Source organism: Ranitomeya imitator, chromosome 3, assembly GCF_032444005.1.
Source record: "Ranitomeya imitator isolate aRanImi1 chromosome 3, aRanImi1.pri, whole genome shotgun sequence".
Lineage (NCBI taxonomy): Eukaryota > Metazoa > Chordata > Amphibia > Anura > Dendrobatidae > Ranitomeya > Ranitomeya imitator.
The window spans coordinates 28310017-28337430 of record NC_091284.1 but is presented as its reverse complement, the minus strand read 5'-3'; the positions used below and the strand labels follow the sequence as shown (position 1 = coordinate 28337430).

General features: G+C 43.9%; 1 protein-coding gene across 2 annotated transcripts; it reads right to left on the bottom strand.

Moving 5' to 3' along the window:
• LOC138672551 (OX-2 membrane glycoprotein-like) lies at positions 1-26950 on the bottom strand. Of its 2 annotated transcripts, XM_069760638.1 has the most exons (6): positions 26854-26950; positions 14477-14534; positions 12098-12421; positions 9074-9397; positions 3393-3647; positions 1-1263 (listed from the first exon to the last, which is right to left on the bottom strand). In XM_069760638.1, the coding sequence occupies exons 1-6, from the start codon at positions 26863-26865 to the stop codon at positions 1193-1195; spliced, it is 1044 nt and encodes a 347-aa protein (XP_069616739.1). In that variant the 5' UTR covers positions 26866-26950; the 3' UTR covers positions 1-1192. The 2 variants fall into 2 exon arrangements, with proteins under 2 accessions (XP_069616739.1, XP_069616740.1); XM_069760639.1 differs by lacking the exons at positions 1-1263; positions 3393-3647 and adding an exon at positions 7138-7517.
• Between the last annotated feature and the right edge of the window lie 464 nt (positions 26951-27414).

Below are 27414 nucleotides of genomic sequence, written 5' to 3'. Positions count from 1 at the left end.
TACAAAAAGAACAGTAACTTTATTAAGACATTGCACATTTTTCGCAGGGAGTAATAGACAAAAAAAAAAGTTGAATAAAATATGCAGGTTGAATAAATACACATAAGAGAATCCAGTGTTTCTTGACCTCTCGTTGCTCAGTATCTATTGTTGTAGCAGCATCGTGTAGGACACTCGATAATGGACTTGGATTGTAGAAACATCAGGGCCAGAGATCATCGATCATTGGGGCGCACATATTTTCTCAAGATGCTGACACATATCATTGTCGGCGCATTCTGGTCTCTAGTGTTTTGAAAAACACTTGTTCACAATTAGCTCTTGCATTGATCCACGTGTCCATATTCATTCCTCCAAGCATTCATTCGTGCATTTCTTTCGTTTATTGATTGATTTGTTCTTTTTCACAGACATCCATGTAGTAATCATTCACATATTCATTCATGACTTCAATCATTTATCCATGTAGCCATTTGTTTGCTCATCAGTTTGTTCATCCTTCTCTTCACATAGTGAACATTCTATCATTCATTCATTTATATATGTATGTATTTAATAATCTGTCTATTTATTTATTTGTTCATTCATTCATCTCCCTATCCATCCTCTCTATCCATGGATTTATGGGCAGCACGGTGGCTCAGTGGTTGGCACTGCAGCGCTGGAGTCCTGGGTTCAAAACTCACCAAGGACGAAATCTGCAAAGAGTTTGTATGTTCTCTCCGTGTTTGCGTGGGTTTCCTCCGGGCACTCCGGTTTCTTCCCACATTCCAAAGACATACTGATAGGGAATGTAGATTATGAGCCCCATCGGGGACAGTGATGATAATGTGTGCAAACTGTAAAGTGCTGCGGAATGCGTTAGCGCTATATAAAGATTATTATTATTTATTAATTTCAATATTAGTCATTCATTCACTCATTCATTCATTCATTCATTCCAACTAGTCTTATGTTCATTCATTCACTTATTTACTTCCCCTCCAATCTCACTATCAATTTATCTATCAGTTCATTTATAGATTCACTCATTCATTCATTCAAATTCATTAATACATCTTTCCACATCCTTATTTATTTCTCTGTGCATCTATTTGTTCATTATTTGTTCATTCATTCATTCTTCAATCATCCCTTTGTCTGTAGTGAAGTAAATTATTTTTATGACTATGTACACATCATGGTGTCCTCTTTAGAAGCTCAGAAAAATCATTTTTGAGACCAGTAGACCTATTATGAGAGGATGGATTTGGCACCGAGTACCTAAAAGGCAAAAAAGAAAGAAAATTACCTAAATTTTCTTAAGATATACATAAAAATATCAATACTGGTTATTCAAACGTGGAAATTAGAATCAGTGCATCCCTTTACTTTCTCCTTGCTCAGCTATGATAGGTAGAGTGTAAGGAGGAGCGAATCTGCCGAAAATTCTAATTTAGCAGATTGGCTTGACCCACCTCATCCCTAACCTCACCACAGTCTTCATCCCAACCCTAACACTCCTCTTCAACCTCACCAATGACCTACTAACCGCCAAGAGCAAGCGACACTACTCTGTCCTCCTCCTCCTGGACCTGTCTTCTGCCTTTGACACTGTGGACCATTCCCTCCTGCTTCAGATCCTCTCATCTCTCGGCATCACAGACTTGGCCCTATCCTGGATCTCGTCATATCTGACAGACCGAACATTCAGTGTCTCCCTCCCCCACACCACCTCCTCACCTCGCCCCTTGTCTGTCGGTGTTCCTCAAGGCTCAGTTCTAGGACCCCTACCCTTCTCCATCTACACCTTCGGCTCATAGAATCCCACGGTTTGCAGTATCATCTCTACGCTGATGACATGCAGCTCTACCTATCCGGACCTGACCTCTCCTCCTTACTCACCAAAATCCCTCACTGTCTGTCTGCAATTTCAGCCTTCTTTTCTCGCTTTCTAAAACTGAACATGGACAAAACAGAATTCATCATCTTTCCCCCATCTCGCTCTACCCCTCCACCAGACCTATCCATCAATGTCTATGGCTGCTCACTTTCCCCAGTCCAGCATGCCCGGTGCCTCGGGGTGATCCTTGACTCTGCCCTCTCTTTCAAGCCACAGATCCAAGCCGTTGCCTCCTCCTGCCGTCTTAAACTCAAAAATATTTCCCGGATCCACACATTCCTTGCCCACGAAACCACAAAAACACTAGTACACACCCTTATCATCTCCCGCCTTAACTACTGCAACCTCCTACTCTCTGGCCTCCCCTCTATCACTCTGGCACCACTCCAATCCATCTTACACTCTGCTGCCCGATAAATCTACCTGTCTCCCCGTTATTCCCCAGCCTCCCCTCTCTGCCAAGCCCTTCACTGGCTTCCTATCATCCAGAGACTCCAGTTCAAAACCCTAACCATGACGTACAAAGCCATCCACAACCTGTCTCCTCCATACATCTGTGACATGGTCTCCCGGTACCTACCTACACGAACTTTTGATCCTCACAAGACCTCCTTCTCTACTCCCCTCTCATCTCTTCTTCCCACAACTGCCTCCAAGATTTCTCCCGTGCTTCCCCCCTACTCTGGAACTCTCTACCCCAACACATCAGACTCTCACCTACCATCAAAACATTCAAAAAGAACCTGAAGACCCACCTCTTCCGACAAGCCTACAGCCTGCAGTGATCCTCAACCTACTGAACCGCCGCACAACCAGCTCTACCCTCTCCTAGTGTATCCTCACCCTTCCCCTGTAGACTGTGAGCCCTCGCGGGCAGGGTCCTCTTTCACCTTCTGTACCGGTTAGTGCCTTGTTTTTGCTCATGTTTATTGTATTTGTCTATATTTGCCCCTTTTCATATGTAAAGCGCCATGGAATAAATGGCGCTATAAAAATGTAGAATAATAATAATAATTGAACAGTGGAAAAATTGCAAGAGGTCAGGTTTTTTAGATATAGAAATAGTGATATGGAAAATTCAATAAAATTAATAAAAAATTAAGTTGCATTTTATAAACACATCAAACTTGATTTGAACAATAAGTAATTAATTTTCCAATTACATATTCTGTATAAGTGGTGACAATAATCTGCATAATGCACCTATGACAACTCTGAGTAAGTAGGATACAATAGCTGAAGTTTTGTCATGGGTAAGAAAGCACACCACCAGCATTTTTGGAATATTAATCACCCCCCCCCCCCCCTTAAAGTGGAACACCCTGAAGAGTTAGAATGTTAGTAAGGTACGGACAGGAGCTCGGACTGCTGGCTTTAATATCAACTAGGGGCCTTTGGGGGCTTTGCTGGTGGTGACACATGGAGGTCCATCAGTGGTGGTCACATAGTTGCAGGCATAGCCTTTCTTTAGCAGATATGAGATGGCATTTTTTGGTTTTCCATCCTTTACCTGCAGACACGCTGACTATGGATTCTTCTCCTAAGTAGATGACTTTGCATTTTGGCATTTTCATCTGCTGAGTGTCCGGACTTCTTATTAGTATCCAGCTTGTAACAGTCAGGAATCCATCGTAGTTGGTGCCGTTAAGGGATCCCTCATCTGCATCCGCCCAAGAAATCACAGGACGGGGCCAGCTACGGGCCACGCATGTTATTCTAAGACACCCGGTGTCATGATCCTTCGTCACTGTTACGTTCAAAGACTCTAGAACAGAAAACAGAGAATCCACTTTTTTTTAGCTGTGTGACCATAGACCAAACGTGGGCAAAGTGCAGCCGGCGGACTGAGACAGCAGAAGGGCTATAAACATTGGCCCACAGGCCACATCATGCCCTCTGCTGCCTGCGTCTGGATATTATCGCTAGAAAAGATATGCACACAACTGGGATCAACCTTGAAAAATACACAATATTTATTATTTTCAATACAAAAACACAACAAGGCAGGACATATTATGTTAAAAACATTTAAAACCAGAAAAGATGGCTGATAGGCCACACATTCCCCCAGGTAAATACAAAAGTGTGTTAACAAAGCACTTTACAATAGCTAATTAGTCCGGACAAAAAATATATAAATATAGAGAATGGGACGCTCAAACCCCCTGCCTGTCTGCTGCCAGCTATACGAGAGATCCCTCTAATGCAACGCTCATGTCCTACAGTAAATACAGGGACAATAGTATATGCATATTTACCGGACACACTGCGCAGGAATCGGGTCCAAGAAAATATTAGAGAGAGACACCCCAAAGATGTCACAAGATACCGTATTTTCCGGCGTATAAGACGACTGGGCGTATAAGACGACCCCCAACTTTTCCAGTTAAAATATAAAATCTTCTCAAAAGTCGGGGGTTGTCTTATATGCCGGGTGTCGTCTTATAGGGTGGGTGCGGAGCAATCTGCGGTCGACGTATATAGTGGGGGGAGTGGTCCCGATGACGAGGTGAGGGAGCGCCTCACCAGGAAGGTGTAAGTGAAGCAAACTGTCAGCGTCTGGAATGCCAGGGTTATGCAAAAAAGAGAGAGAGCGGTGCTGTGCCTAGAAAACCACTCCTCTTTCACTCATCTGGCTCACCCTTGTATCCTATTATCTCCTTGTCTGCCTCTGCTTCACTTACACCTTCCCGGTGAGGTGCCCCCTCACCTCGTCATTGGGATCGCTCCCCCCACAATATGCGGCGACCGCAGATTACTCCGCACCTGCCCTATAAGACGACACCTGGCGTATAAGACGATACCTGACTTTTGAGAAGATTTTCAGGTGTTAAAAAGTAGTCTTATACGCCAGAAAATACAGTACTTATCAATGCTAATAGTCCGGACACCTTAATGAACCGAGGCGGTCAGATGGAGATTCAACGACCGATAATCAAGTGCTGACCATGGGGGGAGAAAAAGACCAAGACCCCACGCGTATCGACGCTATCAAAGCATTTTCATCAGGGAGAGTACCAGCACTTATCGGTCGTTGAATCTCCATCTGACCGCCTCCTCTGCAAAGAGGAGATTTCACATAGTGCGCTCCAGGAGAAACAAATGTAAATATCTCTGTAACGGGGCAACACAGCTCAAAAAGGAAAAGAGCGGCAGAGTCAGAAGAGCTCAAGGATTGTTTTTCAAGGTATTTGAAACACCACTCTGTAATGGTTTTTATATTCCACCACCGAAGCGGTATTGTAATAATGATGGACTGTTCTGCTGCGTTCCTACCTCTGAAGACAACAATCGCACAATGTGTACAGTGTTATGCGGTTTCTCTATGTAACGTGCATAGTGATGTGCATCTTTTTTATTGTATGATGGTAATTTACAGCGTGTAAGAATGTAAAGTATTAATGTATAATGTGAGTAGTGCATAGTGCAGGGAAAGCACACAGTTAAGGTACCGTCACACTAGACGATATCGCTAGCGATCCGTGACGTTGCAGCGTCCTGGCTAGCGATATCGTCCAGTGTGACAGGCAGCAGCGATCAGGCCCCTGCTGTGCTGTCGCTGGTCGGGGAAGAAAGTCCAGAACTTTGTTTCGTCGCTGGATCTCCCCACAGACATCGCTAAATCGGCGTGTGTGACACCGATTCAGCGATGTCTTCGCTGGTAACCAGGGTAAACATTCGGTTACTAAGCGCAGGGCCGCGCTTAGTAACCCGATGTTTACCCTGGTTACCATCGTTAAAGTAAAAAAACAAACACTACATACTTACCTACCGCTGTCTGTCCTCGGCGCTCTGCTTCTCTGCTCTGGCTGTGAGCAGCGGGCAGCCGGAAAGCAGAGCGGTGACGTCACCGCTCTGCTTTCCGGCCGCTGTGCTCACAGCCAGAGCAGAGAAGCAGAGCGCCGAGGACAGACAGCGGTAGGTAAGTATGTAGTGTTTGTTTTTTTTACTTTTAGGATGGTAACCAGGGTAAACATCGGGTTACTAAGCGCGGCCCTGCGCTTAGTAACCCGATGTTTACCCTGGTTACCGGGGACCTCGGGATCGTTGGTCGCTGGAGAGCTGTCTGTGTGACAGCTCTCCAGCGACCAGATAGCGACGCTGCAGCGATCCGGATCGTTGTCGGTATCGCTGCAGCGTCGCTTAGTGTGACGGTACCTTTAGACCTGAGATAGCATACGTACTGTTTGTATAGGTAAGTGGTTTAGCAACAGCATAGGACATAAGATAAGGACAGTAGGTTTATTCTGTAGGATAGGAAAGTAGAGTATAGATGGATAGATATTGCCCAGTGGGGACTAATGTTAATAAAATATGGACACTTCCTGGTAGTGTCAGAAGATAGGGAAGAACCGTGACAAGTTCAATTTCAGGTGGAGTGGGCTGCTAGGGCCAGCACAGGCCAATTGTTCGAGGCAGTGGAAGGCTGTACTGATATCTGTTGTGGATATTGCTGCAATGTATGGAGCCTAGAACTTGGGCCAGGTATCATGGAGAGGGCCTGGTCTTCTGACATCTCGAGGTTGATGGACGTCGAATCACGTGAAGGGCAGGTTGTTGGTCCCGATGCACTGCTGAAGAGGACAGGAAATTCCTGAGACTGATGGAGTCAGTGGGCTTAGGGATAGTCTAAGGCTACTTTCACACTAGCGTCGTACTTGGTCCGTCGCAGTGCGTCGGGCCGACGTACCGATGCATACTGTGGAAGCGCCGCACAACGGGGGAGTTGCGGGGAGGTGGGGGTGGAGTTCCGACCGCACATGCGCATTCAGAAATGGCGGAGACGACGCTAAAAAAAAAACGTTGCAAGCAACGTTTTTTTGTTCGGACAGTCCGCCACAACACGACGCAACCGTCACACTACGGTTGTGACGTGTGGCAATGCGCCGCAATGCGTCACTAATGTAACTCTATGGGGAAAAAACGCATCCTGCAGACAACTTTGTAGGATGCGTTTTTTTCCCAAAACGACGTCTCCCAAACGACGCTAGTGTGAAAGTAGCCTAAGACAAACGAGTGGTAGAGCTGAAGCTGCATTGTACTAAGGAAGTAAGAGACATGAAGTGCAGTCCCAGATCCCACTTGTTACAGCTTGATTAATGTGAACGTACTAGTAAACGTTTGTTCAAAATGAACTTTGCATGCCCTGAATTGTGTGCGGTGGCTCCTAAGGATCGAGGCCTGAAGACAGTGGAGGCCTGCGGTCTACAAGTGACTGTGATGCATCTCACACCTGACAGCACACTGGGACTGGAACACTGGTTTCCTGCAAAGTGTTAGAGCGTAAATGGTCAGCATCCCAGCCATGACCGTCATAGTAACATAGTAACATAGTTATTAAGGTTGAAGGAAGACTTTAAGTCCATCTAGTTAAACCCATAGCTCTCGCGCACTTTGCAGTATCACTAATATAAGTTCCTGCGCCTAGAAATATACTTATCATCTGCCATCTTCTTCTGTTCTTGACGCCACTTTGGTCGTCTTCTGCAGGGTGTGACCTGATGGACCGCTCCAGTGTAGAGCCAGAGGTCAATCGCTGTCATAGACTTACATTGAGAGCTTGTGACCATTACCTCTAAGTTTCGGTCAGTCAGACTCTGCGGCCACAAGGTGGACAAACGGGACTGGAGCGGCACTGGGAAGAGTGGAAGAAGTATAATTCTAGGGGCGGGGAACATGCACTAGTAATTACAATCCAGCGGTGAAAAAAAAGGCACAGATTGGTGCTTTAACTCAGTTTTTTTAAGTAAGGAACATATCTTCTTTAAACTTACCTACCAACTAAATGTATGTGAGTAAAAATTAGAGCTGGGACTGATGTTTAAGGCATAACAACTATAAATGAACAAAGCTTTTGAAATTCAAATTTGCCAGAATCATTGATTTTTTTTTTCATGGAAAACCCATGTATTGATTTACTGAAAACCAAAAGTACTCCAAAATAGCCAAATGCCCTAATAAATGTGTATATAGTGCTATTCTCTATTCATCAATTACTAATCTTTCCAGTTGAGCTGTCACAAACACTATCTGTACTTTTTAGTTAGTTTTTAAAGGGAATCTGTCACCCCATTTTTGGCCTATAAGCTGCGGCCACCGTCATCGGGGGCTTATCTATAGCATTCTGTAATGCTGTAGATAAGCCCCTGATGTGACCTGAAAGATGAGACTCATCTTTCTCATCTTTCAGGATACATCGGGGGCTTATCTACAGCATTACAGTTTCACTCTATCCAGTTTCACTCTAAAATGGCTAAATGGCCGCTGCATTCCTTGCCTCTGCTTTTATACAGACTATGATAATTTCTCCTGACTAGCTCTGATAGACCATATGATGTAATAGCTGGGAGTCATCTGTGAGAAAGCTAGCCTACATGTACAGTATAAACAAAGTAAATGGCAAATCAGTGATTTTCGGATTTGGGCTTTGAATCGATTTACTCATCTCTAACTTCAGCAGGAATTTTTAATTCAGGTAAAAGTTTGTAAAGTTTTTTTTACATTTTGTAGACATTTGTTTTGTGAGGTGGACATAGTTGTGAAGAGCAACCTTTGTTTTATTTTATTTTAATTTGCTTCTTTCTCCTCCTGGACTTATCTTTCATTCTCAAAATTCTAAATTTGTGGGTAAAATCTGTCCTCTGTAAATACAGACTCTCCCATTTCTGAGATAGGGGATGACGGTTGGTGTTCATAAAGTTCCATGGAGCTTACAGTAGAATATCTGTATCTGCCTTTAGCTCCTCCCCTTCTCCATAGAATGTCTGTGTCTGTCTCTAGCTCCTCCCCTCTCCATAGAATGTCTGTCTCTAGCTCCTCCCCTCTCCATAGAATTTCTGTGTCTGTCTCTAGCTCCTCCCCTCTCCATAGATTGTCTGTGTCTGCCTCTAGCTCCTCCCCTCTCCATAGAATTTGAAAAGCACCAACTGTCATCTCCCATATCAGTAATGGAAAAGTCTGTGGTTACCGAATACAGATTTTACCGATTTTGCCCATGAATTGAGAGTGAAATATCAGTCCAGGAGGAGAAAGAAGCAGATTTCTCTGATGAGATGTATTACAAAGTTTCTTATTTTCATGTCTACAATTCATTTATGAAATAAGAATTAAAACAACATTTACTCTATAAATCTAGCATTTGTTTTTTATTAGCCACAATAATAATTTAAAAAAAAAAGTGATTTCTCATACCGTAGACTTGCAAGGACGTTTCCCCCGCAGCCGATCCTCCAGGAAAGATATTGAACAGACATTTGTACTTTCCTTCATCGCTCACATTAACCCTTAACAGGGTGAGCACTGCTACGTCCGAGCCTTCCATCGTCACACTGATGACTCCTCGATATTCAGGCTCAATGTTCTCTCCATCCTTGTAAGTTGCGATGTTTTTGCCATTTTTCTGCCATGATATCTGTACGACTTTTTCTTTCTCATCAGATGGCTTTCTTTTCACGCACCTCAGTGTCACGGGTTGAAGGAGTCTCCCTACGTGATGTTTCTCAATGAGCACCTCGCCTGTGGAACCAATGAATTTATGACTTATTTTTTGTATAATGTAGACTAAAGTGAAAAATAATAATTTATATAAAAAGACAAAATCTAAAAAAATAATGCAAAATAAATACCATCGTTTGGGGAAAAAAAAAACTTCTATCAATGGAGCAAGCCAACAATCAGTCGTTAACCCCTTTCTGACATCGGGTGTGAATGTATGCCAATGACGGTCTCCCTCCCTTTGATGTGGGCTCCGGCAGTATCAGAAAGTGGAGCAACTTTTTTTTTTTTTTAACAAACTTTGGAATTTTTTTTTACCACTTAAATAAAAATGAACCTACACAAGTTTGGTGTCAACGAACTCATAGTGACCTGGAAAATCATAATGGTCGGGTTAGTTGTAGCATTTAGTGAACAAACCTCAAAAAACAACTGTGGGACTGCACTTTTTTTTGCAATTTCACAGCACTTTGGAATTTTTTTTCCCGTTTTCGAGTACACGACATGGTAAAAGCAATGGCGTCCTTCAAATGTACAACTCGTCCTGCAAAAAACAAGCCCTCACATGGCCATTTTGACTAAAAATTTAAAAAAAAATATGGCTCTGGGAAGAAGAGGAGCAAAAAATGAAAATGTAAAACCAAAAATACCTATGGTCGTTAAGGGGTTAAACATGGGTTCAGCTCTTGAAACCCCTACCGGGGGCTTCTATAGATATAAATGGGCTGAATCTGCCAAAAAGAGCAGTTTTTTTGTGGCTCTGGATCATGGATGGGGTTCCGAGAACATGGCTTTTCTTTTTCTGATGGTCATAAGCTGTACCCTAATATCATACATAAGTAACTTGCTGTAGTGAGAAAATCTCGGCAATGGAAAATAAAATAATAATAATAATAATAATAATAAAAACAATTATAAAAGCATTTTCTGATTTTTTTTCAAATAATGTGACTTTTGCATAAAGCTTATTGTAGAAACTGGAACAAGACCTCATTAACGGGGGGGTTTCTGCTAGTCCTCATTTGGCCTGACATCAGCAGTGTCCCCCTCTGGCCTGCTGGCATCAGCATCGAGTGAAAGGCTGCAGCCAATCAGTGACTGTTAGTAGCTATACCCTACTTATTCCACATGAGTCAATAATGTTATTGGCTGCACCGATCACGTAAAGCCCTCCTCCAAATTTTCATGTTGGCAGACTGATAGTACAGTTTTGGGGTTCTTTTTTTTTTTTTTTTTTTAGTTTATGGAGTTTACTTAAAACTTAGTGGAAATAACCTTTAACTTTTCCAAAAAATATTCAACAAATCAGGCATTGATCGCATATAAGTTCATTATCAGTCAAAAGTTTGGACACCCCTGTTCGTACAATGGTAGATTCATTCTGAAGGCAGCGAAGCACTTATTTCACTGTTTTGCCTCTACTCTGCATCTAACTCATCCCGAACCATCTCGATTGAGTCGAGGTCAAGTGAATGTAGGGGTTGTGTCATGGGATGCAGCATCCATCCCTCTCCTTCATGGTCACATTGCCTTTTTATCGCCTTTTATAGGTCATTGTCCTTGCATTACAAATTATGTAACCAGAAAAGCACCATCACACAAAGATCTGTTGTAGGCTCCACACATGTATCAATCGTCCGCTCACCTTCTCTGTGGCATACAAAAACATGGCAGTTGGTCCCAATATCTCCCATTTTGACTCATCAGACCTCAATAAAGATTTTCAATGATCTCAACACCAGTTCTTGTGTTCCTTGGCCCAGACAATTCTCTTCTACTTATTTGTGATCCTCAATAGCTGCTTCTTTGTGACCATTTAGCCATAAAGCAGCTTCTTGCAGTCTCCCCTGGACATGGTCAGATGATGTATGAACATACATTATCAGGGCTGTTATTTAAAGCGTTATCAATTTGCAGTTCCTGAGGTTGGAAACTTTGATGAACCTATCCTCTGCAGCAGACGTCATTCTGGGTCTTCCTTTCCTCATGACAGCCAATTTCATACCAGTGATTGGTGGTTATCATAATTGCACTTCAAGTTTCTATCAATTTTCTGGATTGATTGACCTTCATGCCTTAAAATAATGGTAGGCTGACATGTCTTTTTACATAGTTGATGGTTCTTGCCATATTCTGGCTTAGAACAGTTGTGGAATAGGACGCCGCACTGTATGGAGCTGTGGACCAACCTTGCCTCTGCAAAACAAACCTGATTATCACAAACACTTTCTGAAGGTCGGTGATTTTATCAAGGAAGTCTGGACAAGGCGACTTGTTCAATGGAAGCCATTCTAGGTTATAACCTTATGAAGCTGCGGGAAGGAATACCAAGGTGGTGTAAAGCGGTCATCAGAAGAAAAGGGGGTATTCTAGTTTGTTTCACGTGTCTCTTAACTCCTTTTCTCCATATGTGTCTCATCTTGGTTTTGCTGCCTTCAGTCTGAATCCATGCACATTTCATTAAGAACAAGGAAAGCCATTGTATGAACAGGTACGTCCAAACCATTTGGTTGCTACTTTTACAAACAAAGCTGCCATCTTCAGAAAACTGCCCCATGTCTGAATTTGGCAATTTTTTGGTTTTTGCACTTCAGCTCCATTCGCGTGAAGAAGATTGAGCGCAATACTGCAAATATCTCAAATACATTTGCGTGTTTTTTTCAGAACAAACAGAAATAGCCTAAAAGCAAACATCGTTGACAAAACTCTTGGAAACCTTACCAGGAATAGTAAGACAGGCTGCTTCCGTTATTGACCCTTTGGGGAGGTAATTAAAAGTACATCTGTAGCAACCTTCATCCTGAATGCTGGCTTTATTAATCGTGATTGCCGTCTCGTTAAGGCCTAAAGTGCTCATCCAGAGACGATCCTTGTAACCTTCACTGATTTCAGCTCCGGAGTCTGACGCGTACGTGGCTACAGTGGTTGTTCTGCCACTTGCCAACCTTGTCCATGTGACTTGCACGGGAAAAAAGTGCGGATATAAAATGCACTTTAGCGTTACACTTTTCCCGTACTCTACCGGCCCAACTTCAATTTTCACATCTGCAAAATTAACAAAAACTTCTCTATCAATTGTCGGAACTTCTCTTTTGGCATACAAAGGGAACTGTAAACAGTAATACATTTCTGCAATGAGCTACAAATGTAAAGTAGAAGATATTTTTTCAGGAACTTTTATGTATACATAGCCCCATTAATATCAGTCATTCGTCAGGACATAACGTACCGGTTAAAACTTATTTTACAGATATTTTTGAAAGAAATTTGGTAAGGCCAATAACACAGGATCACCCCACTGTCAATAGCACAGCTCTCCGCTACATTCTCCTGCTTTATAACTATTGCACAGGGAATGTTCGCTATCTTCTCTGCAGAAGTTAGTCATTTTCTGAAAGTACCTGGCAGCCCTGCCCGTGAAAATCACCGTCACCAAGGCATTTTTTCCTCCGATGAAATCTATTATCACTTGGTGGTAGAGAGGAGGGGTGTGACAAAAATTCTAACTTGCCTGTTCGTGCAGATTTTCCATTGAAATTCGATTCACAGAGAAGTTCTTGAATGGTCTCTCCAGACCTCAGAGCATGTAAGATGTAAAAAATTATTATACTTATCTCAATGCACACCTTACCAGCCACTTCCGCTTTTCCCTGAGTAGTGAGCTCTGTCTGGTGATGATGCCGCATCGCATCTCCGGCCCTTTATTCACTTTAGACTGGAACTTCTGGCCTGGAGTGAGCCCTGGAACATGCTCAACGAACTCCAAGGCCTACTCACGGGTGAAAACCTCAGCCAACAGTGAAGACTAGGCTACAATACAACTTCCGACCGCAAGCCCCAGAGGTCATTTGTAGTTAGCTCCGAGGTCTGCACACAGCTGGAAGCCCTGGCTTAGAGTGAACACCACACCTAAGATATGGTGCAATGGAGGACCAGATAGGTCCTGCTCCAGGCAAGGAGTAGTGGGGGGCAGTCGAAGAAGTAAGCGGCTGGAAAAAGGTTAAAAATAAAAACATACTCAGCTCACTGCTCACCTTTTTGGCCTTCCCTCTGTTCCCTACTTGTTGTTCGACCCTTCATGGCTTGGTCCTATTGCATCTCCGGCCCTTTATTAACTTTAGACTGGAACATCTGGCCTGGAGTGAGCCCTGGAACATGCTCAAAGAACTCCAAGGCCTACTCATGGGTGAAAACCTCAGCCAAGAGTGAAGACTAGGCTACAATACAACTTCCGGCCGCAAGCCCCAGAAGTCATTTGTAGTTAGCTCTGAGGTCTGCACACAGCTGGAAACCCTGGCTTAGAGTGAACACCACACCTAAGATATGGTGCAGTGGAGGACCAGACAGGTCCTGCTCCAGGCAGGGAGTAGTGGGGGGCAGTCGGAGAAGTAAGCGGCTGGAAAAAGGTTAAAAATAAAAACATACTCAGCTCACTGCTCACGTGTTTGGCCTTCCCTCTGCTCCCTACTTGTTCGATCCTCCATGGCTTGGTCCTTTTGCATCTATAGCCTGATATTCACTTTAGGCGGGGGCTTCCACAGTGAACTCTGTGGCCTTCTCACTGCCATAAGCCCCCACCTAGAGTGAATACCGGGCTGTAGGTGCAACGTGTTTTTAATCTTTTTCTTGCCCTCCACTGTTCAGAAAGATGGCGTCTGGCCCCCATTTTGCTGAAGTTGCGCTGAGCAAATGACAAAAAATATCTAAATTCTCCAGAATGCGGATTTTTTTGAACATTCTATTAATGTTCAGTTCCACTTGAATGAATATGCCCATATCTCCTTGGCGGCCATGTAGATGATTTTACAGAGCGTCTCTCCCAAGAACCCCCTCTATGATGACTATGCTCCTTTAAAGGGCATATGGGCAGAGGTTTGGTTCTTGAGACCATCCCCCTTAATGGGGTATTTTTTTGTGTCATTGCATTAAAGCAAACCTGTTACAGCAATTCAGGAAAGATAATCATGAATAAAAAGTATAAAAAAAAAAAAAAAGAGAAAATAAAAATAAAATAGAAAAAAGTTTTTAGCATACATTTTTAGATAATAAAATCGCCTAGTAAAGTCTCAAAAGATGCAAATAGATAAGTATTTTACTTACCAGAGCCATGGGCAAAGGAAAGTAAAATCAGGAGCCAGACAAAGAAAAAATACGACCCCTAAGAAAAGAAAAATAAGATAAATAATTAAATGGTCCTAAAACAGACTTCTATCTATAATCCATAAAGTAAAGTGAAATGAATCCATAACCTGACAGGGTCAGATTAGACTATCTGGAGCCCACCAGAGAATATGAGACGTGGAGCCCAACATCTGGATATATAGGACTGGTTCTTACTATACAAGGTAGCAAAAGCTGTGGGGAAACCTAACATCAAGTGTTAAGTTTCCCTACATCACACCCATAGGTGAAATGAAGAATTACACCATTAACAATTTTTAAATCATTGGATACTATCTTTATACTCAATTTTGCATATTTATTCCTGTTATATTTTGACAAATTTTAATAAATTAACTCACACAAAGCATTTCTGAAGCTCAGATTCCACGAGACATCCTGTGATGTATTCAACACTGAAGCAGATTTTATGTTAGTTCTTTATTTCTGAGCTTTTGTCCTTGGGGTCCTTTAATCTTACATGTAATGTTTATTTTCTTTTTTGACTTTTTTTTATAATTCAGGATGAAGAATTATACCATTAACTCACGTGAAGAATTTCTGAAGCTCACATTCCATATGAAATATCCTGTAATGAATCCAATGAATCCAATACTAAAACTTGATTGATTGCAGATCTTATGTTAGTCCTTTTATTTCTGAGCCACTTCCTTGAATCTTACAGGTAATTTTTATTTCCTTTTTTTGACTTTCCCATAATTCAGGGTTCCTGATAATTAAGTACATTTAATTTTACTGTATATGAACGGAATATTACTATACATGGTAGCATAATCTATGGTAGAACCTAGTAGCAAGTGCTCAGTTTCCCTGCAGCACACCCAGAGGTGAAATGAAGAATTACACCATTAACAATTTTTAAATCCCTGGATAATCTCTTTATTCTCAAGATAGAATGTTTATTTTAATCCTGTTGTATTTTGGCAAATTTTAATAAATTAATTTAACATGAAGCATTTCTGAAGTTCAGATTCCATATGAAATATTTTAAAATGATTCTCCAAAGAAAAAAAAGAAGTCTGAGATACAAAAGGGAAATGTGAAAGGAAGTGTTCTACAAATAGTACTATATTTACACAGCGTTATCATTACTGGGACAAACGACAAAGATAAAATCGCTCCACACAGGGCACACATTTACAGAATTACTAACAAAATATAACTACATCATTTATTTTTTATCTTAGAAAAACATTTTTTTTTCTTGCAGTTATTATTATTACTTTTTTTTCGTAGCAGTTGTAGTAATTATATTACCCCATCGCTGACACTGATCTTCTCTACAGTGCAGGCAGGCGACTAAATCTGCCCTTAGAGATGAGCGAATCCACTATTTGTAAATTTTATAAAAAACTACCGTACTTACGGTATCTGCTGAAATCTTAAATTTCTTGCAATCTGCTTAATCCCGTAAGAACCGGCAATGTTTTGTATTTTCACTTTTATTTTTTCCTCTACTTATTCCAAGAACCAAAACTTTTTTTTTGTTTGTTTTAATTCCATCAATGTAGCCATATGAGAGCTTGGTTTTACTTTTGAATGACCCCATCCAAAAAGAAAAATTCAAAGTGTGGCAAAATAGCAAAAAAAAAAAAGTGAAATTCCACAAAATTTTTTTAATTTTTTTTTTTTTACAGTATTGATTTTATGTTGAAACTGACCTGGCAATATGATTCTGTGGGTCAGTACAATCACACAGATACTAAACATGTATAGGTTTTGGTTTTATTTAAGTGGTGGGAAAAAAACCATGAATTTGCAAAAAAAATTTTTTTTGCTTGTGTTGCCATTTCCTGAAAGCCATAAAGTTTTCAATTTTCTGGATATGGGGCTGGCTGTGCAATGGTTTGTTTTTTTGTGCCCCGATCTGATGTTTTTATTGACATCATGTTGGGGTAGATACGATGTTTTGATCGCCTGTTATTACATTTTCTTCTGTTGATGCAGTATCCGAAAAACAGCAATTCTGGCGTTTTGATTTTCTTTTATTGTTACAGCATTTACCGATGTAATTAATTTTATTTCTATTTTGATAGTCCGTAATTTTCTGAATGCAACAATACCAAATGTGTATTTTTTTATCTCTTACATTTTAACCCTGGAGGGTGATTTGAACTTTTATATTTTTTTATTTTATTCATATTTTTTACAACATTTTTTTTGCTTTTCACTGTACTTGTTATCCCCTTAGGGGACTTACACCTGCAGTCATCTGAATGCTTGGGCTATATACAGCAATACTGTGGCATTTCTGTACATAGCATAAATCACAGCCTCCTATGAATGCCAGCCACAGACGAACAGTAATAACAGTAGACCCCTGGTTGTCATGCATGTCAACACATCGGCATCCCACGATCACGTCTTGGGAGCACCGATGAGGGGATAGAACGGCACGCCTCCCTGCCGACACGCATTCAATGCGGCTATCACAGATTTACAGTGGCATATAAATAGTTAACAGCAACAAGTGGAGCTTTGCTCTGGCAGCGGCTGTTAAAGGCATATTGTCACGATATGGTATGAAATATCATAAGTAGTTCTCTTGCTCAAGGCTGTGGGCTAACAAGCCCCCCTTCCCTTTCATTCAGCCAAGAGCTGCTTTGCCCCTGCACTGGGGGAAGTTTTATGGCCGAGAGGAATTTACGGCCAGGGTAGAATCTCGCTCCAGCTAGAACAGGAAAATGGCTCCAAAAATTCATGAAAGATTCTTTGTTTAGTTTTTGTTAGATATTAGGCAAACGATTTAAGCTAGAAATACGAAAATATATATTCGTAGTCTCACTCCGTGTATTTACACATCCCATGAATCTTGGGTTTCTAACTCCATCTGGTAAAGAAGTAGGGTTTTCTCTGTAAATATGTATCCCAGATAGGACATATTTGATCTCATTAGAATGCTCACGTTAATCCGAGATGAATTATGGGTTTGGTATGACTCTGTCATGTTTTGTAGTGAAGTTATAGAAATTAGAGAGAATAGTTTAAAGTTTAGGCAGAATGTAGAGAGAGGAGGGTCTGGATAAGCCAGCCTTTCTGTGATGTCACAGCCTTAATGTTTTAAGTGTCTGGCAGGCTCTGAGGAGTCTCTTTTTGCTGATTTCTCCTTCTGGACTGCTTTGTCCTATTGTCCTGGAAGAGCTGGTACATCCCATGGACTGGGATGTATGGAAACTGCACTAGCCTGGTTGCTTGTCATGCTTTAAACATGTAAGTGTTGCTTTTCTCATTTATTCCCTTTATGTTATAATTACCCATGTACATATTTGCAATTGTCTCATTTATAACCTCTTTATAAACTATTTTTGATAAAGCATTGCCTAATTATTTTTAATGGGATATACTATTATATATTAGTTCGTTCTCCTGCTCTAAACCGTACCCTAAGTCTCTTGAAGGGAAAATACGCTACTGTTACTGTTGTGTTGGGTTAGCTTCGGACCCGTTTAATCGAAGCTGGTGGCAGCGAAAGTGTGCTGACGGTTGGATTCTGCTGAAGCAACTGCGGGTTTGATAATTATTGTTCCTGCCTGTGTGGGAGTAGTTATCGCGTCGCTGCAGCGTGCCCAATAGCCAGTACATAGCAGGCAGCCTTTCTGGCGACTAATTACCCAGGGTGCAGTACCTAATCTGACCTGAGAGTAAGGGGGCGCCAGAGAGCTGCAAGTGTTAAGTGGAACTGTAAGCGGGATATACATAAATCCCTGCAGTTCGTGGTATATAGAAAAGCAGTGGGATACCTAGAATAAGCCCCTGCTGTAAACTAAGAGGTCAATAGCCTTGTGTGTGGTTTTTCATCACATTGTTAGCAGTGGAGGGATAACTAAGATAAGCCCCCCTGCACATGTGATAGCCGTCTGTTGGCCTAAAGTCACCCTGATCCGTGACGTAGGGGTGACGGTCACGGTGTGAATCCTGACCCAGTGGTGACAGCGGTCAGGGGAATCGTGACAATTGGTGGCAAGGCGGTGGGATATCTTAGAGCATTAGTGATTTGGTTTGAGTAATCATTCCTCTCACTAAAAACTTGCAGAAAGTTCTTGCGAGGACTCTGCGCAAATAAGTTTGGAGAACGAACTCAGTGCTTTTTAGTTGTGAGACAATTGCGTACTGGTAATTATCCCCTCCCTTTCTCTTCGTTTTTCTATCCTATCTTTTATTTGGCAACCATGGTTGGGCTGGGAGAAACCTTTTATGAGCAGCAGACCAGAGACACCCTTGTTGCCTTATGCAAGACACAGCACATTGACTTTGCAAGCAAAAACAAAGCCCAACTGGTCGCAGATCTGGTGCAATGGGAAGCCGCTCGAGACCAATCTCAGAGCTCAGAGGCCGCAGAAGCCAGCACCAGCGAACATGGTGCTGCAGCAGAGGTCCAACCACTGAATGCTGGCCCTGTTAGTAATCCGGGCGAATTGGACCCCCACCTGCAGGCGGCCTTGAAAGAATTCCCCATTGACGACCATGAGGGACGTCGGCAGCTGATTCAGCAATACCGGCAGGAGGCCCAGGCAGCCGAGAGAGAGGCCCGAGCTGAGAGAGAGGCCCAGCGAGCCGAGCGGCAAGCTGAGCGGGAGTACCAGCTGCAGTTAGCCCGACTGCAAATGCAGGGGTTGTCTCAGACCAACCGTGAGCCTAGCAGCGCTCAGACACCGAAGCCCCGGCCTGATCACTTTCCTGTTATGGAGAAGGACGGAGATTTGGACACTTTTCTGCGGGCCTTTGAGAAAGCCTGCAGGCAGTACCAGCTGTCTACAGATGAATGGGCCCGATACCTGACACCAGGGCTGAAAGGTAAAGCTCTGGAGGCGTTTGCTGCCCTCCCTCAAGAACAAGATGGTGACTATGAGGCCATCAAGCAGGCCCTGATAGCCAAGTACCAGCTTACACCCGAGGTGTACCGTAGAAAGTTCCGGACCCTCCAACGTGGCCCACACGACAGTTACAGTGATGTGGTGCATGGACTGGGGACCCACTTTGACCAGTGGACCCAAGGACTGTCAGTGACCACCTTTGCACAGCTGCGAGACCTGATGATCAAAGACCAGTTTTTTCATCTTTGCCCAGCTGAGGTGCGACAGTTCGTGATGGACAGAGAACCCAAAGACGTGACGAAAGCAGCGCAGATTGCCGATGCCTATGAGGCCAACCGTAGATCGGAAGCGCGGAAGCCAGTCACCACCAGCTGGAGAGGGGGTAAGCCTGCAACCAACGCCAGTACCCCTGCCAGCCAGCACACCCGAGGTCCTGGCCCTGTGGCCAACAGCACCAGACCTACCACCGAACCTCGCACGTGTCACACCTGCAAGCGGCCTGGGCATATCAGTACCTTCTGTCCAGACAGGCCGAAGAACCCCCCAGCCAAGGCCCCAGGGCCTAATGCAGCAGTTCTTTTGGTGGGTGGTGTGGTTGGGAGGGTGTGTGACAACGTACAGCACGTCACTGTGGGAGGCCATGTTGCTACAGGCCTCAAGGACACCGGGGCTGAACGAACCCTCATCCGACCCGAACTGGCGGCCCCTGAAGAAATCATTCCGGGGAAAACCCTAACTGTCACTGGGATTGGGGGCATTAGCTGTCCCTTACCGATGGCCCGGGTTTTTATTGATTGGGGTGCTGGGAGCGGGGTGAAGGAAGTGGGGCTGTCGGATAATTTGCCCACTGATGTTTTGTTGGGAACTGATTTGGGGAGGATGTTTGCATACTACGTCCCTGACACCCCTCCCCAATCTACTAATAAGGGTGACGTTAACCTTGATGATGATGATGATGATGGGAAATCGCATGTGTTACCTGACCATGCTTTATCTTGTAATGATGCATCTAATAACCATTTTTTCCCTAGGATTGAGGGTGAAAATGTTGTACCTGTGCCAGCGGAACCTGATAATGATTTTTCTGTGAAGGTTAATGTGTCCATAGGTACAGGCGTGCCCAGCCACGTCGCTCTGCGGAGTGAGACGGCTGAGGAACCCCTAACAGGGGCAAGTGTCGGTGCTACAGGAAATGGGGAGATGCATGGGAACCGTGAGGAAGGTGACGCCATGAAAGTGACCAGTGCCACCGAGGAAGGTAACTGGCCCATAAGTAGCACTGCCCCTGGAGTGTTGGGGGTGGATGGGGAGGTAAAACCCATAGCAGCGCCGGCTGATGGGCCTGTAGAAACCCCTGGGGAGACAGCCTACGTAGCTGCTGTCACCCGCAGTCAGAGTGCCCGGAACGCAGATAACTGTCGGCCTTCCGGACCCTCCTCAGTCATCACTGTGACTGAACCAGAGGTGGACCCAGAGCAGGTCCAAGAGGGTTCCCGTGGGGAAGGGACCCTGACGTCGCTTTTGGCTTCCCCTAGCCAGGAGTTTCAGGCCGCTCTGCACACAGATGCGAGCCTAGAGAGTTTGAGACAACTCGCCGGGACGCGCTTCTCCGAGACTGATAAGGAGAAGGTGTTCTGGGAACAAGGAAGGTTGTACCGGGAGACAGTACCCGGAGAATCACAAAAGGAGTGGTTGAGGGAGAGACAGCTGGTCGTCCCGCAGCAATTCCGGGGTGAGTTGTTGCGGATTGCCCATGAGATCCCGCTAGCTGGACACTTGGGGATCAGCAAAACTAAGGCCCGGCTGTCTCAACACTTCTATTGGCCTAAGATGGGGACAGATGTGTCAAACTACTGCCGCTCCTGTGTCACCTGTCAAAGAGTGGGGAAGGCGGGGCCTGCTCTTAAGGCTCCCCTGATCCCTTTGCCAGTGATAGAGGAGCCTTTCCAGAGGATCGCGGTGGACATTGTGGGCCCGCTGGCCGTCCCCAGCAGCTCTGGAAAGCAATACATCCTTACTGTGGTAGACTACGCTACCCGGTACCCAGAGGCAGTAGCTCTGTCCTCAACTAGGGCAGATAAGGTGGCAGATGCCCTGTTGGCCATCTTTTCACGTGTAGGATTTCCCAGGGAAATGCTTACTGATCAAGGGACCCAATTTATGTCTCGCCTAATGGAGGCTCTCTGTAAGAAAATGCAGGTGAAGCACCTGGTATCGAGTGCGTACCACCCACAGACCAATGGCTTGTGTGAACGCTTCAATGGTACCCTCAAACAGATGCTACGCATGCTGGTTGAGACTCAAGGGCGCGACTGGGAGCGGTACCTCCCACACCTGCTGTTCGCTTACCGAGAGGTTCCGCAGGCCTCGACGGGGTTCTCCCCCTTCGAGCTCCTGTACGGCAGGCGAGTTCGGGGACCCCTTGGGTTGGTAAGAGAATCCTGGGAAGAGGAGCCGAACCCTTCTGAAGTGTCCATAGTGGAGTATGTCATGCGCTTCCGTGACAAGATGCAGACCTTGACGCAGTTGGTGCATGACAACATGACGCAGGCTCAGGCTGATCAGAAGCACTGGTACGACCAGAACGCCCGGGAGCGGACCTACCACGTGGGTCAAAAGGTGTGGGTGCTGGTCCCCGTACCAACGGATAAGCTTCAGGCAGCCTGGGAGGGCCCGTACGTCGTCCACCAACAGCTCAACCCGGTCACGTACGTGGTCACGCTTGACCACGCTCGGGGTAGGCGAAAGGCCTTTCACGTCAACATGATGAAGGCTCATCACGAACGTGAACCTTTCGTCCTACCGGTCTGCAGCTTGCCCGAAGACGGTGAGGAAGACACCCTCCTGGACTTGCTGGCCCAAGCCAAGGCCAATGGGTCCATCGAGGATGTGGAGGTAAGCGCCTCGTTAACTGAACCCCAGCGGGTGCAGTTGCAAACCACACTGGAACCCTTCCGGGTCGTATACTCCAACCGACCTGGGAGGACTGAGTTAGCCGTCCACGAGGTGGACACCGGGAATCACGCCCCACTACGGCGAACACCCTATCGAATCTCTGACCAGGTGCAGCAGACTATGCGCCAAGAGATCGATGAGATGTTACAGCTGGGGGTGATTCGAAGGTCAAAGAGCGCGTGGGCATCGCCTGTAGTTCTCGTGCCAAAGAAAGACCGGACCACACGGTTCTGCGTGGACTACAGGGGGCTCAACGCCATCACAGCCTCGGATGCGCACCCAATGCCGCGCATCGAGGAGCTGCTTGAGAAGTTAGCTGGCGCGAATTACCTAACAATCATGGATCTGAGTCGAGGATACTGGCAGATTCCCCTGAGCCCCGAGACGCAGGAGAAGTCCGCCTTTATCACGCCCTTCGGACTGTACGAGTCCACGGTCATGCCCTTCGGCATGAAGAATGCCCCTGCCACTTTCCAGCGGATGGTCAACCGCCTGCTTCAGGGACTGGAGACGTACGCCGTGGCGTACTTGGATGACATTGCCATCTTCAGTTCCTCCTGGGAGGAACACCTGCAGCATCTCGAGGAGGTGCTCAGGCGAATTCACCAAGCAGGACTGACTATCAAGCCGGGAAAGTGTCAGATGGGCATGAGGGAGGTTCACTACCTGGGAAACCGGGTAGGCGAAGGCACCATGGAACCAGATCATGGCAATGGTGATGGGTTGGCCCACCAGGGTGAACCTGCTGAGGTGCGCATGGAGGAGAACCATCAGGTCCTGCCTCCCTAGCGCACACCAAAAGGGGGAGGTGTCACGATATGGTATGAAATATCATAAGTAGTTCTCTTGCTCAAGGCTGTGGGCTAACAAGCCCCCCTTCCCTTTCATTCAGCCAAGAGCTGCTTTGCCCCTGCACTGGGGGAAGTTTTATGGCCGAGAGGAATTTACGGCCAGGGTAGAATCTCGCTCCAGCTAGAACAGGAAAATGGCTCCAAAAATTCATGAAAGATTCTTTGTTTAGTTTTTGTTAGATATTAGGCAAACGATTTAAGCTAGAAATACGAAAATATATATTCGTAGTCTCACTCCGTGTATTTACACATCCCATGAATCTTGGGTTTCTAACTCCATCTGGTAAAGAAGTAGGGTTTTCTCTGTAAATATGTATCCCAGATAGGACATATTTGATCTCATTAGAATGCTCACGTTAATCCGAGATGAATTATGGGTTTGGTATGACTCTGTCATGTTTTGTAGTGAAGTTATAGAAATTAGAGAGAATAGTTTAAAGTTTAGGCAGAATGTAGAGAGAGGAGGGTCTGGATAAGCCAGCCTTTCTGTGATGTCACAGCCTTAATGTTTTAAGTGTCTGGCAGGCTCTGAGGAGTCTCTTTTTGCTGATTTCTCCTTCTGGACTGCTTTGTCCTATTGTCCTGGAAGAGCTGGTACATCCCATGGACTGGGATGTATGGAAACTGCACTAGCCTGGTTGCTTGTCATGCTTTAAACATGTAAGTGTTGCTTTTCTCATTTATTCCCTTTATGTTATAATTACCCATGTACATATTTGCAATTGTCTCATTTATAACCTCTTTATAAACTATTTTTGATAAAGCATTGCCTAATTATTTTTAATGGGATATACTATTATATATTAGTTCGTTCTCCTGCTCTAAACCGTACCCTAAGTCTCTTGAAGGGAAAATACGCTACTGTTACTGTTGTGTTGGGTTAGCTTCGGACCCGTTTAATCGAAGCTGGTGGCAGCGAAAGTGTGCTGACGGTTGGATTCTGCTGAAGCAACTGCGGGTTTGATAATTATTGTTCCTGCCTGTGTGGGAGTAGTTATCGCGTCGCTGCAGCGTGCCCAATAGCCAGTACATAGCAGGCAGCCTTTCTGGCGACTAATTACCCAGGGTGCAGTACCTAATCTGACCTGAGAGTAAGGGGGCGCCAGAGAGCTGCAAGTGTTAAGTGGAACTGTAAGCGGGATATACATAAATCCCTGCAGTTCGTGGTATATAGAAAAGCAGTGGGATACCTAGAATAAGCCCCTGCTGTAAACTAAGAGGTCAATAGCCTTGTGTGTGGTTTTTCATCACATTGTTAGCAGTGGAGGGATAACTAAGATAAGCCCCCCTGCACATGTGATAGCCGTCTGTTGGCCTAAAGTCACCCTGATCCGTGACGTAGGGGTGACGGTCACGGTGTGAATCCTGACCCAGTGGTGACAGCGGTCAGGGGAATCGTGACACATATGATGGCTGAATATCAGAGCCATCATCTGCCGGAAAAGATGCGAGCTCGGCGTGCGAGCCTGCGTTAAAGGCAGGTGAGTTGTCATATGATGGACCTATTCAGTCATAAGTCTTTAAAGGGTTAAACCAGCAAAATGGAGACAGGATGGCAGCAATATTGCTGGATTCTAAAAGGATGGTAAGTTGTTAAAAAAAAGCTTACCATCTATGCCTCCACATAGCTCTCCACCAATTCCTTCAGCCCTTTTTTTGGCACCTTCTGGTCTTCTTCCAGGTGCCACTGGTCTATTTCCATCTTCACCTCCTAAATAACTGACTTGGCCTCATGTCTTTATGTTATACGCCATCATACATCATGACCTTGTCTGAGGCCTAGTTTCTGACTAGTGCTCATATGCTGACATGATATGTGCTGAAGGTATGAAAGACCACATGAAAGATGACTGGCGGCACCAAGAAAGAACACTGAAGGACCAGATAGGAGATGAGCTGAGTGACAGGTGAGGACACAGAAGACGTGAGTGTATATGCTTTTTTTTAGGTCTATGTTTGTTATACTCTAACAAACTGTTCCCCAAGTCCGGTCCTCAAGAGCCACCAACAGGTCATGTTTTCAGGATTTCCCTAGTATTGCCCACCTGTGCTATCCTAAGGAAATACTGAAAACATGACCTGTTGGTGGCTCTTGAGGACCGGACTTTGGGAACACTGCTCTAACGTCTGATGAGATTTCAGAGGATAATAATGCATATTCGATTCGAATAGGTTCAGAGGCAAATCAAATTTCCTGGCCAAAATCAAACAGAATCACTCATCTCTATTTCCCCTGTAACTGGGGCCAATATGCCATGCCAAGTTATAGGGGAAATCAGCCATAAAAACGCATGAAAAAAGCCCTTGCCTGTCCGAAATGCTATTTCTAGCCCCCTATTTGATGAATAAATAAATAATATCTGATGTATAAAATTAATTCTAACAGAACAGAAGGTTTAAACCATATTTTACTGCCACTTTTGTGCTTTTAAAGGGCAACTACACTAATTATTATTCATGAAATGCTCTGACGATCGACGGGACCCTTGCTCAAAACATTTGTTAGAAGTGCAATGCTTGGGAAACAGAGTTCTCTATGAGACACTGACATACATATGTGTGCGTGTTTCTGCAGTAGAAAAGTCCGGAAGGAGCGTACATCTAACAAATGTTCTCAGCAATTCATAGGTGATTCAGAACCTGATCCTCCACCGAACTACAGGACATCTCATACGGTGTCATGTAATAAAAAATAATAAATCAGTGTTGAATAAAAAAAGAAAACAATGGAAAATAGACTCATTGCCTATTTTTACTTTATATCTTCCCTGTGATATTGGGATAAAAAATAAAGATTAAAAATATAAAAAGGAACGAAAAGTTAGGTCTCACGTATCACAAAAGAGAGGCAAAAACGCATTGAATAGCAAATGAGAAAAAAAAAATTTGAGCTCTTAAAATCGCATGGACTTGAACTGGTTAATAATATCCGTAAGAACAATAAAGCAAAATCATTGAGCCGCTAGAAAGATAATACCTAATATTAAAGGCTCCTAAATACTTTTTCATAAGAATTTTCTTTGATTGTTATACAGTAGGTGCTAAATATATTCATACAGGAAACTCCGGGACGCAACAACTATCCCAAACTTGTAAAGCTGATGTTTTTAACCCCTGGTGGGGATGATTTTCCAAAAATGATTTTAATTTTTTTTTTCATATTGGGAATATTATTAAATTTCAATTAAAATGTAACATTTGTTCAAATAATGTTTTTATCGGTTTTCTGGCACCAGAAAGTTAAAAATGTTAAACTTTTTTGTCACTTTTTAAATGGGAATAGGAAGGTAAGATCTGTGCAAAATAGGTGTAAGTCAGAATTAGAAATGGGAATTTTGTAAAAAGTTGCAGTTCTCACTCCCGTAGGGGGTGGTGTAATAAAGGGTTAAATATTTTAAGACAAAAGTGTTATATCAAAATATGCCCAAAATTTGTCAAACTTCGCGCAATACTTAGAATAAATTTGACACAAATAACAGGCAACACGCCCCAAGCAAAAGTTGCTTAAAAAGTTCCCTACGTGATAAATTCCCTTCCTAGTCTTTACAAGGCAGACATTTTTTTTTTCTTGCAGACACGGCTGCAATCGTTCAGCTTCATTATCTCACAAAACTAACAACAGCAGAAAACAAAATTAAAACAAAAACAGAAAAGTCGTAGCCAGCTAAGATCTTACCGTCTTATCCATTGTAAGCCTCACATAGTTCTAACAGCTACTTCCTCTGGAGTTCAGAATTCAGAAACAAGACCCCGTACTGCCATCTGGAGGTCAGTGACTCCCAGAAACTCTTGGTGGGTTTGAGATCGGGGAAGTTGTACTACTTTAAAAAAAAATGTTGTGACCAGGGATGAGTGGATCATGTGAAAATCGAATTAGCAGGCTTTGATGAATTTTCCCTAAAAGTGTTAATCACTTTACTGAAAAGCATCTAATTGACATGAAAATAGGTGTATTAGTACCCCTCTTGGAGGTCGAGGTGTGTATTGAACCCATTTTTAAGCTTTCTACTCCAGATAACTAAGAACATTGTTCCCACTGCCTCTCCATTTGTAAGAAAATGCCTAATTTGATTACCTTGGCTTATCTATGGACTCATCACACTTCCCACCCCCTAACAAATGTCCTCCTGTAGTATTCTTTAAATGTTGTGCTTGTTTCTTATTAATCTATTTGTATTCTTGCCTGAAGAAGGAGCCTCTGTGCTCTGAAAGCTTGCAAACATATTATTTTCTGGTT